The following is a 17,889-nucleotide window of genomic DNA, read 5'->3' on the forward strand; positions in this document are numbered from 1 at the left end:
TGCCCCTGATACCCCAATACTGAGCCGCTGCTGCCGTATGTGTCCCTATTACTGCACCTGATACCCCAATACTGAGCCGCTGCTGCCGCATGTGTCCCTATTACTGCACCTGATATCCCAATACTGAGCCGCTGCTGCCGTATGTGACCCTAATACTGCACCTGATACCCCAATACTGAGCCGCTGCTGCCGTATGTGACCCTAATACTGAGCCGCTGCTGCCGTATGTGTCCCTATTACTGCACCTGAAACCCCAATACTGAGCAGCTGCTGCCGTACGTGTCCCTATTACTGCACCTGAAACCCCAATACTGAGCCGCTGCTGCCGTATGTGACCCTATTACTGCACCTGATACCCCAATACTGAGCCGCTGCTGCCGTATGTGACCCTATTACTGCACCTGATACCCCAATACTGAGCCGCTGCTGCCGTATGTGACCCTAATACTGCACCTGATACCCCAATACTGAGCCGCTGCTGCCGTATGTGTCCCTATTACTGCACCTGAAACCCCAATACTGAGCAGCTGCTGCCGTACGTGACCCTATTACTGCACCTGATACCCCAATACTGAGCCGCTGCTGCCGTATGTGACCCTATTACTGCACCTACAGTGTGGTTCTCTGTGCCTTCTAAATTCTAAAGCAGCCCTATAGAATATAGTAATGCCGGGTGCAAGTGCCCTAGAAAACAGTGCCCATATTTTGCCCCCTAGAAAGTAATATTGCCCTGTTTGCCCCTTTGATAGTCACAGTAACCTGAGTTCCCCTATAACAATAAGTGCCCACTTTACATTTAATAATGTCCCGAGTCTCCCCCCTGCACAGCTCCCCTATACACAGTATGATGCTCTCTTATACACAGTATACTAACCCCTTAATAGCCTCCAAACTGTTTGATGGCTCCAACACTGTAATCCCCACACTGTATGATGCCCCACTAGATAGCCTCCATATAGTATAATGCACCAGATCGTCCCCAATATAGTATAATGCACCAGATCGTCCTCAATATAGTATAATGCACCAGATCGTCCTCAATATAGTATAATGCACCAGATCGTCCTCAATATAGTATAATGCACCAGATCGTCCTCAATATAGTATAATGCACCAGATAGTCCCCAATATAATGCACTCCCCATAGGCCTACTCTATAGCACAAGGCAGCACCCATAGGAAGACCCTGTAGTATAAGGTAGCACCCCGCAGGCAGACCCTGTAGTATAAGGTAGCACCCTGCAGGCAGACCCTGTACTTTAAGGCAACGCCCCCATAGGCAGACCCTGTACTATAAGACAGCACACCCCCATAGGCAGACCCTGAAGTATAAGGCAGACCCCCCATAGATAGACCCTGTAATAGAAGGCAGACCCCGCCAAAGGCAGACCTTGTAGTATAAGGCAGACCCTGTAGTATAAGGCAGATCATGTAGTATTAGGCAGACCCCCCATAGGCAGATCCTGTACTATTAGGCAGACCCCCCCATAGGCAGATCCTGTACTATTAGGCAGACCCCCCCATAGGCAGATCCTGTAGCATTAGGCAGCTCCCCTATAGGTAGATCCTGTAGCATTAGGCAGCTCCCCCCATAGGCAGATCCTGTAGCATTAGGCAGCTCCCCCCATAGGCAGATCCTGTAGCATTAGGCAGCTCCCCCCATAGGCAGATCCTGTAGCATTAGGCAGCTCCCCCCATAGGCAGATCCTGTAGCATTAGGCAGCTCCCCCCATAGGCAGATCCTGTAGCATTAGGCAGCTCCCCCCATAGGCAGATCCTGTAGCTTAAGGCAGCTCCCCCCATAGGCAGATCCTGTAGCATTAGGCAGCTCCCCCCATAGGCAGATCCTGTAGCATTAGACAGCTCCCCCCATAGGCAGATCCTGTAGCATTAGGCAGCTCCCTCCCCCATAGGCAGATCCTGTAGCATTAGGCAGCTCCCTCCCCCATAGGCAGATCCTGTAGCATTAGGCAGCTCCCTCCCCCATAGGCAGATCCTGTAGCATTAGGCAGCTCCCTCCCCCATAGGCAGATCCTGTAGCATTAGGCAGCTCCCTCCCCATAGGCAGATCCTGTAGCATTAGGCAGCTCCCTCCCCCATAGGCAGATCCTGTAGCATTAGACAGCTCCCTCCCCCATAGGCAGATCCTGTAGCATTAGGCAGCTCCCTCCCCCATAGGCAGATCCTGTAGCATTAGGCAGCTCCCTCCCCCATAGGCAGATCCTGTAGCATTAGGCAGCTCCCTCCCCCATAGGCAGATCCTGTAGCATTAGGCAGCTCCCTCCCCCATAGGCAGATCCTGTAGCATTAGGCAGCTCCCTCCCCCATAGGCAGATCCTGTAGCATTAGACAGCTCCCCTTAAAAAAATAAATACACGGTACTCACCTCTCTTCTTCCTGGTTCCTGCGCTGCTCTGAGCTCCAGCTCATCTCCTGAGCGGGCGCCGGGCAGTGACTCATCGCGCCCCCTGTCACCGTCGTCAGACGCTGACAGGGGGATGATGTGGCTAAATGCCAGTAGAGCTGACCTTGTGGTGAGAGGCGGGGGGCCCACTGTTGGCACCAGGCCCCCCGCCTGCTTGGGGGCCCCATGGCGGCCGGCGGCAGAGCAGGGAGATCGATGGCGTAGCTCCGGGTGGGCCCCCTCTGAGCACGGGGCCCCCGCGCCCTCTGCCCCCCAGTGGCTACGCTACTGCCTATCAGTATGTCTTTGGAATGTGAGAGAAAACTGGAGAACCCGGAGGAAACCCACACACAAAACGCAAACACGGGGAGAACATACAAACTCCTTTCAGATGTTGTCCTTAGTGGGATTTGAACCTAAGACAGCGCTGCAAGGCTGCTGTGCTAACCACTGAGCCACTGTGCTGCCCCATTCATGGTCCATTGGACGGCCAGGTACAGCAGATCCGACAGTGCCATAGAGGATGAATGGGCTGGAGGGCGAGCGTGCGCACTGCCGCACCTTACAGAATCTGGTTCATGATTGCGGGGTCTCAGAGGTCAGACCCCGGCGCTCAGCACACGCTCCCCTCTCCTGTGACTATAACATCATACTGATCGGCGTCGGCCCACTGCGTCAGCACATTCGCACACAGCCCTCATACAATGGAGCCTTCGCTCTGCGCGCCGCCATCTTTCTCACATCGCTCACTACTCCCAGCTATAACGAAGAGGCACAGGCCCCGCCCCTCTGCTGCCTTATAAGGAGCGCCATTTAAAGACCACGCCTCAGCTCTTACTGACGCAGGAAGTTAGCGGACACGCCCCTCTCCTGCCGCGCCTGCTGCTGTTGCTAGGGAGCCGTTACTATAGTGCCGAGCGATTGTCCGCGTGCGCAGGCGGAAGTTCCCGGATCAAGGAGCCGCCATCTTTCCCGGGCTCAGCTAGAGAGAGACAGAAGCGCTGGGAGACGGAGAGAGACACACAATCGGCTTCCATCCGCCCAGTAGATCGCCTCTAATCCCCGCTAGCTACAGCCATGGAAGAGCGAGAGGCTCTAGTGTACCAGGCTAAGCTGGCCGAGCAGGCTGAGCGATATGACGGTAAGAGGAATGTGCGGCTTCTCCCATAGGTCGGCGGGCGGAGAGAATGGAGGCGAGACAAAATGGCGGCTGGGCTGGAGACGGGCGGACGGGACAAAGGAGAGGCGCCGCGCGCTCCGGGGGTGCGGGAGCGGGGCTGTCACCGCGGAGGCGCCGGTGATCGGAGGAGCCGGGCCGGGGGGAGAGGGGCGAGGCGGGAGGGCGGCGGGCAGGAAGGGAGACGGCTGCAAAATGGCGACCGCCGAGCAGGGCGAGCCCCGGGAGGCGGAGGTGCGGGCTCCTGTCACCGGGGGCGGCGGGCCGTGATGGCGGGGGCTCCGCGCACACACCCCGGGCACAGGCGCCCGCTCTGCCGCGGAGCGCACGGCTCCTACCCGGGAGTCTCATTCATTGTCGGGGCGGCGCTCACGTCGTACTGCGGGCCGCGGCCATTACTGGGAGTTGTCAGACCGGTCGTGATGGCGCCGGACGTGTCCCGGGCGCAGGGCGCGGCCTCCATTGTTGGGCGGAGGGAGCGGATCGGTGCGCGGTGTACACTGCCGCATCTCCCCTCAGCTACTGCCCCGTTATCAGCCACTAGGACGTGTACGATGAGTCCCTGTGACCACTGCGCCTGTCTGCAGCGCCGGGAGGAGACGGCCAGGGATGGCGCTGCAATGGTGGCAGGTGTGGGCGTCCTGTGCCTGCCCTCATCATGGCTTCCACTGCGGACTCATCCGCCACCATTCATAGTCTGGGCCGCGGGCAATGTAACCGTCCAGGAGGAGGGGGGATGTGTGGCTGCAGGTATACCCGGGACCTGGGGGCAGCTAACGGGAGAGGAGTCACACCCAGGACACTGGCTTGGTGGGGGAGAGAGTAGTGACCCCAGGGAAGCTGGCTGATACCCCTTGTTGTCAATGGGGTGGTCACTGGGGTATTGTCTGGCACACCTTGTTGGGGGAGGGGGGTGAACTCGGGGTCACTAGCTGACACCCGTTGGTGGAGGGTGGGTAGAGTGAGCCCAGGGACGCGGCTGGTGCCCCCTATTGTGGGGTGAACCCGGGGGAGGCCGGCTGGTGCCCCCTGTTGTGGGGTGAACCCGGGGGAGGCCGGCTGGTGCCCCCTGTTGTGGGGTGAACCCGGGGGAGGCCGGCTGGTGCCCCCTGTTGTGGGGTGAACCCGGGGGGGGGGGCGGCTGCCCCGTCATGTGGTGTTTCCTGTTTCTTAGACCCCTTTCACTGTCAGTTCTCTATACGGCAGTTCCTACCCAGTGAGAAGTTGTTCCGTAGAGCGCCGTGGTGTCGACCTGAACATGTAGGGGGTTGTCACTATTAGTCAGGAGAACCGAGGGTCCTGTGCCCCTTTTCACAGGTTCTGCAGTCAGTCCTGCCGCTTCATTCTGCGCGACCTCCTCCCTCTACCCATAGCTAGGATAACCTCTTATTGATCAAATTGTTTGGCCCCCATGAAACAATAAGGGTATGTTTCCACGTTCAGGAAACGCTGCGTGTTTGACGCTGCGTTCAGCCGCAGCGTCCAGATGTTACAGCATAGTGGAGGGGATTTCATGAAATCCCGTCTACACTATGCAGTAAAAGACGCATGCGGCAGACCCGCGGGAACGGACATGCGGCGCGTCTTTTAAGAACACAGCATGTCCTTGCATTGCTGAAACAGCGCAGGTGACCTGCCAGTGACCTCAGGTGCAGATTTGGTCAGGATTTTACCTGCATAAAATCCTGACCAAATCCTGAACGTGGACACATACCCTCAAGCTCATGCTCTCCTGTGGTGCCCGATCCGCTCTGGCGTCCCTGTCCCCTCTTTCAGGCAAATCGATGATGATGAACTCGCTGGTGTGGGAATAGCTCTTTAGATGGACCCTCTTTATCTGCTTGTAGGATCTTCTGGAGGCGCAGAGCAGATCAATGTGCATTGTTGTAGGAAAGTTTCCATAAAACTTGTATTTTACTCATTGAAATCCCTGCAGTTTTATACTCTTGGGTCCAGCGGGCGGTCCTAGACTCCCATGTGACTGCATGCAGCGATGGCTGTCAATCACCAGCAGCACCGCCCACTGGTCTCCTGTGCCTACAAACACCAGGGATTTCAATGAAATACAAATCCTTCTCTTCTCCCCCACACCTGTCATCCGTCGCTGCTTCCTCTTCTTATTGTAACTCAGCAGGTTCCCTTTAAGGCTTTTCTTAGGAATGACCCCATCTGTGTGATCAGTATGTGATAGATATACGTCAGGCCTCACTGATTATTCGGACAGTCCCGGATTCTGTTTCTTACATGCACATGTGGTGCGGCCAGGCCTCGTGCATTGCCTCTTCATTCTATGGCCCTGGTGGAGGCAGCCTGCTCAGCTCATGGATAGTCCTTGCCCACTGCTCACGCACACGTTACCATCCTGTGATGACTGGGTGGCCCACAGCCCAGACTTGTGCCTGTCTTGTAGGGAAGCCCCTTTAAGTGGCCACGTTCTAGACCTGCAGTTTCCCGACAACTGGAATTGGAATGGATAAACCTGAAATGGTCTGTACACGTCGGCTTGTTCTGGCTGCTGGGATTTGTGGTCCTCGCTGAGCTGGCTCCATCCTCCTGCAGAGACCAGGCCACACTCCACCTGGGGGTCGCAGCCGTAGATTGGTCGTTTAAATCCTAGCAGCCGTTTGGTTACAGTAGGAGGAATGGCAGGACGTTGGCGGAGCTGCTGGCGATGGCCACTATCTGGCCCCGGTTTCTCGGGGTGGGTTCACACTGCGTCTGCGCTGTCTTTTTTTATTTTTATTTTTTTTTATTTGGTGTTTTTATAATTTCGGAACTTGTAAGGAAAGACTACGTTTGTAACGATTTAAAATAAAAGTAGCAGTAAGGCTACGTTCACATTAGCGTTTGGCTAATGTGCGTCGGGTTTGCGTCGGCGACGCAGCGGCGACGCATGCGTCATGCGCCCCCTATACTTAACATGGGGGACGCATGCGTTTTTTTGTGTTGCGTTGTGCCACACATGCGTCTTTTTTGCCGCAAGCGTCGGACCAAAAAAACGCAGCAAGTTGCATTTTTCTTGCGTCCGATTTTCGGCAAAAAACGACGCATGCGTCGCAAAACGCAGCGTTTTTGCGTGCGTTTTGCCGCGTTTTTGCGTGCGTTGTGCGTTGCGTCGCCGACGCAGCGGCGCACAACGCTAGTGTGAACTTAGCCTAACCGCACCATGGGCGCAGCATGTGACACGGGGGAATTTCCTAAATGGCAATTTTGTAACATCTTGTAGAAAATCATCTGCCTCATGCTCCTCCTTGTTATACTCCATGAGAATGTATCGGGCATTTGACAACTGGTAACTTGTGGGGGAGAGGGGCTGAGTCTCTAAGGTACATGGCCATTGACCAAGAAGGAATGGTGACGCCCGATTTGTTAATTTATTCATACATTTCTAATAGGACAATGGGTGCAGCAGTTATAAGAGATGTTCCATATGATTAGTTTTGAGGGATACAAGTATTCACTAGAACATGGGAGCAGACGGGTCATCTATCTGAGATTATATATATATATATATATAATCTATATATCTATCGCCCTCCCTCCAGCCCAACTGTCCTTCATGTGATTGCTGCAGTCAATCACTAACTACAGGGTATTTTGTCCCCGAGGAATTGGGGGAGGTATTAAGGGGTTCAGTTTTGGCTTGCATATACTGATATAAAGTACTGAATGTGGCCCTAGTGTCCAGAAATTGGGCTATTAGGTGGGGCCTTACTTTGGGGCGGCCATCGGCCTCTGCAGTGCTCCTGGCGTCATGTGGGTGTGCCATCTGTGCATTATAGATGTGCAGAGATCATTGTAGGAGGAACAGTGGTAGTGAGAGCACTGATCACGTGATGAATAACAATTCATTTTATTTATTATTCTCCTCTTAGTAAATAGAACGTTTCTCCTTTGGATTGTGCAGGATGGCTATGGTGTCTATAGTCCCACTTTGGCAGTACATTTAGATACTTCTATTTACAAAAAAAATAAAAAATCTGTAAACTTATACTGAAAACAAAATCCAGACATTACAGTAGAACAATTGGCAGTAGACCGATCCTTATAAAACACAGATTCAAGAGATGCTAACTCATAAACCAATGTTCAATCACTTCCTAGGATACAGATAATAGAATTCCCTCTCCAACAAGTATTGTATGAGAAGAGCTGAACGTCTGAAATCGCCCTGACTTGGGGCCATACAATGAGAATAATGGCCGTATGATGGACACCTGAGTAGGAGGTCTGGAAATATGTCAGATATGTGAGTGATGACACAGATTGATCTCTTACCTTGTGACCTAAGAGCAAAGATGTGAATGGAGTCACAGCAGAAGCGGAATATAAAGTGCTTACAGGAGGGAGCTTTACTGCTTGTGACAGTGATTTTCATTACCTAAATAACTGAAAAAGACTCAATCTGACCCTGTTATAAGTCGTCGGGACCCATCAGGCGCTGTTAGTATCGGACACGTGACGGATCAGCACATCATCGGTCTCCTAACTCTGCTCCTGTTGACAAGTGCTGATGTGACTCTTGCACAGGGTACGGGCATGGAGGATGACTAGCAGATCGCCAGGTCTGACTGCTGCATAAGACGAGTGCTTGCTTCACATCCGCATCACTGTTCCCAATGGACACTGAAGCAGCCGTGCTCTACCAGATCCGCCGTGTCATGGACCTTATTGCCTTGCAGTGGTGTCTGTTGGGCTTTCATTCTTAAAGGGAATCTTTCACCCCAAAATTCGCCTATAAACTAAGGCCACCGGCATCAGGGGCTTATCTACAGCATTCTGTAATGCTGTAGATAAGCCCCCAATGTAACCTGCAAGATAGGAAAAACGGGCTATATTATACGCACCCAGGGGCGGTCCCAGTTCTGTTTGGGTCCGATTGGTGTCTGGGTCTGGCACCTCCCATCTTCATACAATGACGTCCTCTTTTCTCTCTGCCACGACTCCGGCTCCGGCGTACTTTATCTGCCCTGTTAAGGGCAGAGCAAAGTACTGCAGTGCGCAGGTGCTGGGCCTCTGACCTATCCTGGCGCCTACGCACTGCAGTACTTTGTTCTGCCCTCAACAGGGTAGATAAAGTACGCCGGAGCTGCAGCGTGAAGACAAGAAGAGGACATCATCATAAGAAGATGGGAGGCCCTGGACCGCGACGCTCATCGGACCGCATTGGGACCACCCCTGGGTGAGCATAATGTAACCTGCAAGACAAGAAAAACAGGTTATATCTGGGGGCTTCTCTGCAGCATTACGGAATGCTGTAGATAAGCCCCTGATGCCGGTGGCCTTAAGGTACCTTCACACTAAGCGACTTTACAACGATAGCGATCCGTGACGTTGCAGCTTCCTGGATAGCGATATCGTTGTGTTTGACACGCAGCAGCGATCAGGATCCCGCTGTGAGATCGCTGGTCGTTGCTGAAAGTCCAGAACTTTATTTCGTCGCTGGATCTCCCGCTGACATCGCTGAATCGGTGTGTGTGACACCGATCCAGCGATGTCTTCACTGGTAACCAGGGTAAACATTGGGTTACTAAGCGCAGGGCCGCGCTTAGTAACCCGATGTTTACCCTGGTTACCATTGTAAAAGTAAAAAAAAACACATACTCACATTCCGGTGCCCGGCGTCCGCTTCCCTGCACTCCTCCTGCATCCTGTGTAAGTGCCGGCCGTAAAGCAGAGCGGTGACGTCACCGCTCTGCTCTGTGGGAGATGCCGGAGATGTTCGGCGCTGATACAGGATGCAGGAGGAGTGCAGGGAAGCAAGCGCCGGGCAGCGGAACGTGAGTATGTGTTTTTTTTTTTTTTTACTTTTACAATGGTAACCAGGGTAAACATCGGGTTACTAAGCGCGGCCCTGCGCTTAGTAACCCGATGTTTACCCTGGTTACCAGGGGACTTCGGCATCGTTGGTTGCTGGAGAGCCGTCTGTGTGACAGCTCTCCAGCGACCACACAACGACTAAACAGCGACGCTGCAGCGATCGGCATCGTTGTCAGTATCGCTGCAGCGTCGCTTAGTGTGAAGGTACCTCTAGTTGATAGGCAAATATTGGGGTGACAGATTCCCTTTAATAGCCTGAGTTCTGTGACCTTATGCATTTTTTTTTTTTTTTTTTTTTTTTTTTTTTTAAACCATCAGATAAACTCCCCGAAGACTCCCAAGTACTGTGAACATAGTCTAAAGCAGTAGCCTCAGTCTTGCTGAAGGCCTTATCCCTTTTGGGTCTGAATTTCCCTCTACATTTCCATCAGTTTGAAGGCAAATATGGCGTAACATGCAGAGCTTGGTGTTGGCGTGAGTCAGTGGGACTCCGCACCGTGCCGAGGCTCCAGCTATGAGCAATCACTTGCACCCACCTTCTCGTAACCATATGGCTTTCCGTAGATCTGAATGACAGTCCTGCTATTGTAGTACACTAGAAGGAAACGCTTCCTCCCCCCATACCTTAGTGGGCCCAGAGGGATTTGGTCTGACAAAACTACTCCATAGTGATTTCCTGTAGCCCCCTGCAGGGGTCGGTCTGTTTTCTGAATAAATTGTAGTACAACTACCCATGCAATGATCGTTTACTGGTTTTTGTTTTTCTTATTGACTGTCTTTAAGGAATCCTTATATTCTTTGATTTAGTGAAAATTTTCTAAATCTGTCGTAAAACAGCCAGCTATATATGGTTTTTTACATGGCATCTAAGGCTAAAAGTTGAACGGCAGGAAAACTTCACTTACTCTGTTTTCTGGATATGTGCTTTATTACATTTTAATGATTGTTCTTTTTTTCTTCATTCAAAATGAGTCCTTTTTGCAGTTTTACCCCTTAGACCTCATTCAAAGCATTTCTAGGGGTATTATCTGGAAATGTTTTGTTTAAAGGGAACCTGTTGCCAGGTCTGGCCAATATGAGTTACGGCCACCGCCTTTCAGGGCTTATCTACAGCATTGTATATTACTGTATATAAGCCCCCGAACCGACCTGCGAGAGAAGATATACTCGCATGCAGAGTGGTCTCGTCCGATGGGTGTCGTGGTCCGGCTTCTCCCATCTTTTTGCGATGTCGCCCTCCTGCTTGCTTTGCAGGCTGCCTGGCATTGTGCTCCTGCGCAGGTGTACCTACCTACCCTGATTTGGGCAGAGCAAATTCCTGTTGTGCGCGGCGCACTGGGCCTCAACAGGGCAGATAAGTACGCCTGCGCAGGAGCACAATGCTGGGGAGCCTGTGAAGCAAGCAGGAGGGTAACATCCCAAAAAGATGGGAGGTGCTGGACCAGGACCTGCGACACCCATCGGACCAGACTGCCCCGCAGGTGAGTATGAGTTATTCTTCTCTTGCAGGTCGGGTTGGGGGAAGATATACCGCATTATAGAGTGCTGTAGATAAGCCCTGAAAGGCGGTGGATGCATCTCTTATTGGCCAAACCTGGTGACAGGTTCCCGTTTAAGGGTACCGTTACACAAAACGATTTACCAACGATCACGACCAGCGATACGACCTGGCCGTGATCGTTGGTAAGTCGTTGTGTGGTCGCTGGGGAGCTGTGACACAGACAGCTCTCCAGCGACCAACGATGCCGAAGTCCCAGGGTAAACATCGGGTTACTAAGCGCAGGGCCGCGCTTAGTAACCCGATGTTTACCCTGGTTACCATCGTAAATGTAAAAAAAAAAAAAAAAAAAACAGTACATACTCACATTCCGGTGTCCGTCAGGTCCCTCGCCGTCCGCTTCCCGCACTGACTGACTGCCGGCCGTAAAGTGAAAGCGGAGCACAGCGGTGACGTCACCGCTGTGCTGTGCTTTTACTTTCCGGCCGGCAGTCAGTGCGGGAAGCAGACGGCTAGGGACCTGACGGACACCGGAATGTGAGTATGTACTGTTTTTGTTTTTTTTTACATTTACGATGGTAACCAGGGTAAACATCGGGTTACTCAACCACTGGGACCCCAGAAATGAAGTGACTGGTGAATGAACACCATCTGGAATACTGGTGGGGGTCTAGCATGTTAGATCTCCAACGATCAGTAACTTTTGCATGTCCTTGGGTGCAAACACATACTAGCAACTAGCACAGGAGTAGAGTAGACATTTTGTTAATATAGATTTGCCTTAAGGTGCATTTACACATGCTAAACAACCACCAATTGGCTATATACAAAGCAGTCATTTAATGGCCTTTTTACACAACGTGACCTTAAGTTTACAATTAGTCTTTTCAAATTGTCTTTATATCCCTGATAACATTGCCAAACTTTGTACCTCTCTGTGGTGGTGATAGAACTTGTGGTGAACACATTGCCTTTCTAGGGCTTTGGGGGATCAAGACACTTGATAGATTGTAGTAAATCTTAAAGCAGATGTTCCCTTTTATAATTTGTCCATAGCTGCACTTTAAAAACAAACCCAAAACCACGCTGTACTTGCCCTCCCTGGGCTCACCGCCGAGTCTCTGCTGCTGCCAGTACGTACTCAGTCAGGGCAGCGGCTCCGAGGGTGGCCGGGACTCCGAGCCGCTGATCTAACTCCACAGTCTGTGCCGGACCCCAGGAAGGTGGATACTGATCCATTTTTATTTATTTTTTTAACAAAATGCAGCAAGGGCCAAACAGTATATGAAAGGGAACTAAGGGGTAACAATTCTCCATTTGAATTTACACGCCTAGCATACTAGAGTGAGGAGGCTTGTAAGTCCTGCAATGCTCTTATGGGAAATTGAATATGCAAATTGCCTCTTCAGGGAAAGAGGACTTGTAGTCCACTGCCACCGATATTGACTTTTTAATTTAACTAATAAATATTTTTGAGCAAAGTTTACAACTTGCAGAACTGTTGCTAAAGATATTATAAAATCACAATGAATTCAGTAGTCAGTGTTCATGACAAGAATACAATGCCTAATACCCACCCAACCTGCCCTCCAACCTATCTGAACTCGCATCTTACTAGATCAAGTACAATCACGTAAACATTAGGGTCACAAAGTAAGATGTTTTGTATCTGAAATAGGTCAGTATTTGAGATCTCTTGGCAGTACCTCCCATACCTTGCTGAACAGTTAACCCAATCCCCCCTCTGTCTCGCCTTGGTCCCCCTTTTTATGTACACTGAACAAAAATATAAACACATGGAGAGTATAAAGAACTCCAAAGGTGCTATACAGGATGGGCCATGTTGTAGGGAAGTGGTGCAGACTTGGTCCAGATGTTGTGGTCTTTCATGGTCCAGTTTCTGCCAGTATCGAGCAACTTTGCAAAGCCATTGAATAGTGGGCCAACATGCCACAGACCACCATGGACAACCTGATTAATTCTGCGAAGGAGACGTTACACTGTGAGGCAAATGGTGGTCAATTATGATAGGTTAGTGCTCTCGGATAATGTCTTATTTGAGCATGCTTGGGTGGTATCCGTGCATCTGGGGGTGCTCGTATATTATGCTAGAGTCCCTGCGGCTGCATATGATTTTCGGCTTTTAGGGAATCGCCACATTTTGGCGGCCTCTTATTGTGGCCACCCTAAGGCGCATCTGTGCAATGATCCTCTGGTCTAATCGGAATCTGGATTGTCAGCATAGTACTCGCTAACACCGATTTGGACACATTTGTGAACAATATTTGAACTAAAAGGCTTTTTGTGTACATAGAAAATGTCCCGGATCTTTGAGTTCAGCTCATGAAAATTGGGAGTAAAAAACACGTGTTCTGTTTTATATTTTTGTTCAGCGTGTAGATCTTTTTCCATCAGTATGGTGGTGTTAAAAGAGAACCTGTCAGTGTGAAAATGCAGTTTAATCTGCAGGCACCATGTTGTAGAGCGAGGGAAGCTGAGTAGATCGGTAAATAGTTTTGTTAAAGGGAACCTGTCGCCCCCAATGTATCCTGAAAGATGATAAAAAGAGGTTAGGTTATACTCACCCAGGGGCGGTCCGGTCCGATGGGTGTCGCGGTCCGGGGCCCCGCATCTTCTTACGATGTCCTCTTTTTGTCTTCAGGCTCCGGCGCAGGCGTACTTTGTCTGACCTTTTGAGGGCAGAGCAAATTACTGCAGTGTGGGCGCCGGGAAAGGTCAGAGAGGCCCAGCGCCTGCGCACTGCAGTACTTTGCTCTGACCTCAACAGGGCAGACAAAGTACGCCTGCGCCGGAGCCTGAACACAAGAAGAGGACATCATCGTAAGAAGATACGAGGCCCCGGACCGCGACGCCCATCGGAGCGGACCGCCCCTGGGTGAGTGTAATTAAACCTTTTTTTTTTTCTCCCCTTTCAGGCTACATCGGGGGCTTTTCTACAGCATTCCAGAATGCTGTAGATAAGCCCATGATGCCGCGATGGGCTCAGCTCATCTTCGATTTTGGGGGTGACAGGTTCCCTTAACCCCTTCCCGACCCATGACGCCACGTAAGCATCATGAAAGTCGGTGCCAATCCGACCCATGACGCCTATGTGGCGTCATGGAATGTTCGCGTCCCTGCAGATCGGGTGAAAGGGTTAACTCCAATTTATTCAGTCGTCATGACAGCACTAACGAGAGAGGGGATCCGCCCTTCAGGGACAGGAAACCTACAGAGATAAAAGGGCGGCACCTCTCTCCCGCATCAGTTGGTTTCCTGTCCCTGACAGGGGACCTTGCAGAGGCCTTTGGAAGAAAGGCGAAGACGTTTGGACCCAGGTCCGACTCACCGATCCTGGAGGCGGGATGGCCCCTTCCTCGGTGTAGATCGCGATGCTGGAAGTGCCGCACCACAGAGGGCTGTGGGGGCAGGCAGCAGCAGAGCAGGAGCAGCCTTCAAGGGGAGCCGCTCTTTGATGTCCCATCGCCGCAGGTACGGGTAAGTATTAGGTGGGAGGCCCTCCTTCCAGCTGTAGGCGGGGGTTAGGGGTCCTCTCCGGCCGGGGTGCGCAGTGTAAAACTTGCCCTATTTGGGACACGGAGCATCAAGCGTGCGGTGCTCGTATCAGCTGGCGGGTGAGCGTTTGCGGCGCGCTGCCGGCGGCACCAGCGTTCCCCTGTGACAGGCGTGCGGCGTTCAGAAACTGCAGGGCGCACCGGAAGTGACGCGCGCGATGGGGGAGACCTGGCCGGCAACTAGCGATGACGTTCGGCGCATGCGCACTAAGCCGCCGGGGAGAGAAAACATGGCGGCGCCCTGCCGGCTTTTGCCGAAGACAGTGTCCGGGCGGTCTTTTCTTTTAAGGTAGAGGCTGGATGCGGCGCTTTCCTGAGGGGGCGGGGGGAATTATCCATATCGGTCAACCTCGTGGGGGAAGGGCCTCCCACATACAATGAAGTACCAGGCAGTTCATCCGGATTGGCCTGCTGACCCCCATCTGGGGGAGGTACCCTGTTGGGGGCCGGCTACTTAAGGAGTCGATGGCGGCTTCCTCATGCTTCACACCCATTTGTTACAATGGAGTCTCAGGAGCAGGATCCGTTGCTTTCTGAGCAACAGTGTCAACCCCTGGAGAAGCCTCATGCAGCGAACACCCAGCGACGTTCTAGTGGCAGTAGTCGTCCTGGTGGTAGAGCTGACCAATCTTCTAAAGCCGGAAAGTCCTCAAGCCGTATGGATGTTGCTTCGGTGGAGAGGGTCCCCCCGCAATCTTCGGTACCACTCAGACACTATAGGGGTAAGTGATCATCGTGAAAGTTCACTTAGTGATTTGTGTCCCCCCTTATTTCCCTTTCTTTACATCAGGGAAAAAAGCGGTCCTCTAAATCTAAGCACAAGGAGTGCACGGAATGTGGTATTCCTCTCCCAGATGAATACGTTAAAAAACTATGTGGTCCGTGTATCCAACGTTTAATAGCGGAGGAGACACCAGATTTCGCTGCTAGTCTAAGACAGATTGTCAGACAAGAAATTAGAAGCTCATCAAGATCCCAATCCCATAATAGGGAGTCTAAAATAATAGATCCTGGATCCCCAAGTTCACGTGACGACAGTGACCTAGGAGATCTGAAGTCGGAAGCTTCCCATACATCAGTATCTTCTTCGGACACCGAGTACGGACATTCCTGTTTTTCATTTGACCGGATAGACCGCCTCGTAAAGGCGGTAAATAACACGATCGGAATTGAGCAAACACTGCCAGAAAAATCTATGCAGGATGTAATGTTTAAAGGATTGGACCGTAAATCCCGCCGATGCTTCCCGGTGGTAGAGAAAGTTAACGCACTAATTTCCAGGGAATGGAAAAAAACGGAAAGAAAAGGTTCTCTTCCTCCATCCTTCAAGCGGAAGTACCCATTTGAAGAGTCCGCATCAGCAACGTGGGATAAAGCCCCGAAGCTCGATGCAGCTGTAGCCAAGGCTTCCAAAAGATCTTCCCTACCGTTTGAGGATCTGGGGACTTTAAAAGACCCACTGGACAGGAGGGCAGATGTGTTTCTCAAGGGAGCCTGGGAAACTTCAGCAGGAGCTCTCAGACCATCAATTGCTGCCACCTGCACAGCACGCTTTATGATGGTGTGGTTGGATAGCCTGGAGGATCAGCTGAAAAACAAAACCCCGAGAGATGAAATGTTATCCTCCCTCTCTATGATTCAGGGGGCTGCGGCTTATCTTGCCGATGCTTCAGCGGACTCAGTTAAATTGGCAGCCAGGTCGGCTGCACTCTCTAATTCGGCCCGTAGAGCAATCTGGCTGAAATGTTGGCAAGGAGACACGCAGGCCAGATCCAAATTAGGCAACATTCCGTGCGAAGGGGAGCACTTATTCGGTCCAGTGCTTGATGAATTAGAAAAAGCGGGGGATAGTAAGAAACGTTTTCCATACCTCGGTAGACCCAATTACAGACGTGGCACTAATAGGAGGTGGTTTGACCGAACAAGACCAAATAGAGAAAAACCCAGATATGATGCCAATAAAAAGAGAGGTAGAGGCTATATGTTTAATTCCTTTAGGGACAACAGGAAGCCACAATGACTGGCGGACCGGGTAGGGGGCAGGCTTCTAGCCTTCTATCCGGCGTGGCGTAATATTTCCAATAGCCCGTGGGTCCTGAACATTGTTGAAACTGGACTAAAGTTTGACTTTCAGATCACTTCTAATGACAGGTTCCTAGTAACACCGGTGCGTTCTTCCGCAGAACAGCTGGCATTAGAGACTGAGGTCCAGGAACTCCAGCAGAAAGGCGTTTTGGTGGAGGTTCCTGAAGTACAAAGGGGTAAAGGATTCTACTCTCCCCTCTTTTTGATTAAAAAGCCAGATAATACCTTTCGCACAATTATAAACCTTAAGGGCCTAAATAAGTTTTTGTGGATCCCATCATTTAAAATGGAGTCGGTCAAGTCCGCAATAAAGTTATTGTTTGACAGGTGTTTTATGGTCGTCTTAGATCTTAAAGACGCATATTATCACGTCCCCATACACGTAGACCACCAGTGTTATTTAAGAGTTGCAGTCCTCTTAGGGGAGTCGATAAAACACTTCCAATACAAAGCACTCCCCTTTGGTGTCGCAGTGGCCCTGCGGGTGTTCACGAAGATAATGGTGGAGGTTATGGCACATCTCCATGAACAGGACATTCTCATAGTTCCATATCTGGATGACCTATTAATAATAGGAAACTGAATCACACTGCACGTCCCAACTACACAAAGTAATTGCAGCCTTGCAAAGGTTGGGGTGGATAATTAATTTTAAAAAATCGCGGTTGCAGCCTCTAGAGGTTCAAGAATTCTTGGGTCTCATATTGGACTCGAGGTTACAAGAATGCCGTCTACCTGACGTTAAGTTGGAAAAAATCCAACGACAGATTCTTAGAGTGATTGATAATCCGAAAATAACATTGAGGGGAGCAATGTCACTGTTAGGCTCACTCATGTCGTGTATCCCGGCAGTACGTTGGGCCCAATACCACACCAGAGTCCTACAGTGGGAGGTTCTGTACAACACTCGTCTGTTAGAGGGTCACTTGGATAGTTCCTTTTCCTTGTCTGATTCCACTATTCAGTCCTTACGTTGGTGGTTACACGCTCCAAACCTACGTAGTGGGGTTCCCTGAATAAACCACGTATCGCGAGTAATAACCACAGATGCTAGTCCCACGGGATGGGGGGCGCATATGGGCGAGATGTGGGTCCAGGGGGTTTGGTCACCCTCCGAACAAAATTTGTCATCTAACCTTAAAGAGTTGTTAGCCGTAGAACGAGCTCTGAGACATTTCCTTATATCCTTACAGGACCATCACGTCAGGCTATTCTCAGACAATCAGGTAACGGTAGCTTACATTAACCACCAAGGGGGAACCCGGTCCAGGTCTTTAATGGAGGTATCGGGTCGTATTTTACAGATAGCCGAAAATCATCTACGGTCACT

At 51.2% G+C, this 17,889-nt stretch overlaps 1 protein-coding gene across 2 annotated transcripts in view; it reads left to right on the forward strand.

The window, feature by feature from the left end:
- The first annotated feature begins 3,233 nt into the window (after window positions 1-3,233).
- YWHAE (tyrosine 3-monooxygenase/tryptophan 5-monooxygenase activation protein epsilon) overlaps window positions 3,234-17,889 on the forward strand; it is a 41,477-nt gene continuing 26,821 nt past the window's right edge. Inside the window, exon 1 of one of the 2 annotated variants that reach the window (XM_077294448.1) lies at window positions 3,234-3,545. In XM_077294448.1, coding sequence (XP_077150563.1) covers window positions 3,482-3,545 — 64 coding nt within the window. In that variant the 5' untranslated portion in view covers window positions 3,234-3,481. The remainder of the gene's footprint in view (window positions 3,546-17,889) is intronic. The other variant, XM_077294449.1, reaches the window with a different exon arrangement.

This window comes from Ranitomeya variabilis, chromosome 3 (genome assembly GCF_051348905.1).
Source record: "Ranitomeya variabilis isolate aRanVar5 chromosome 3, aRanVar5.hap1, whole genome shotgun sequence".
NCBI classification, from domain to species: domain Eukaryota; kingdom Metazoa; phylum Chordata; class Amphibia; order Anura; family Dendrobatidae; genus Ranitomeya; species Ranitomeya variabilis.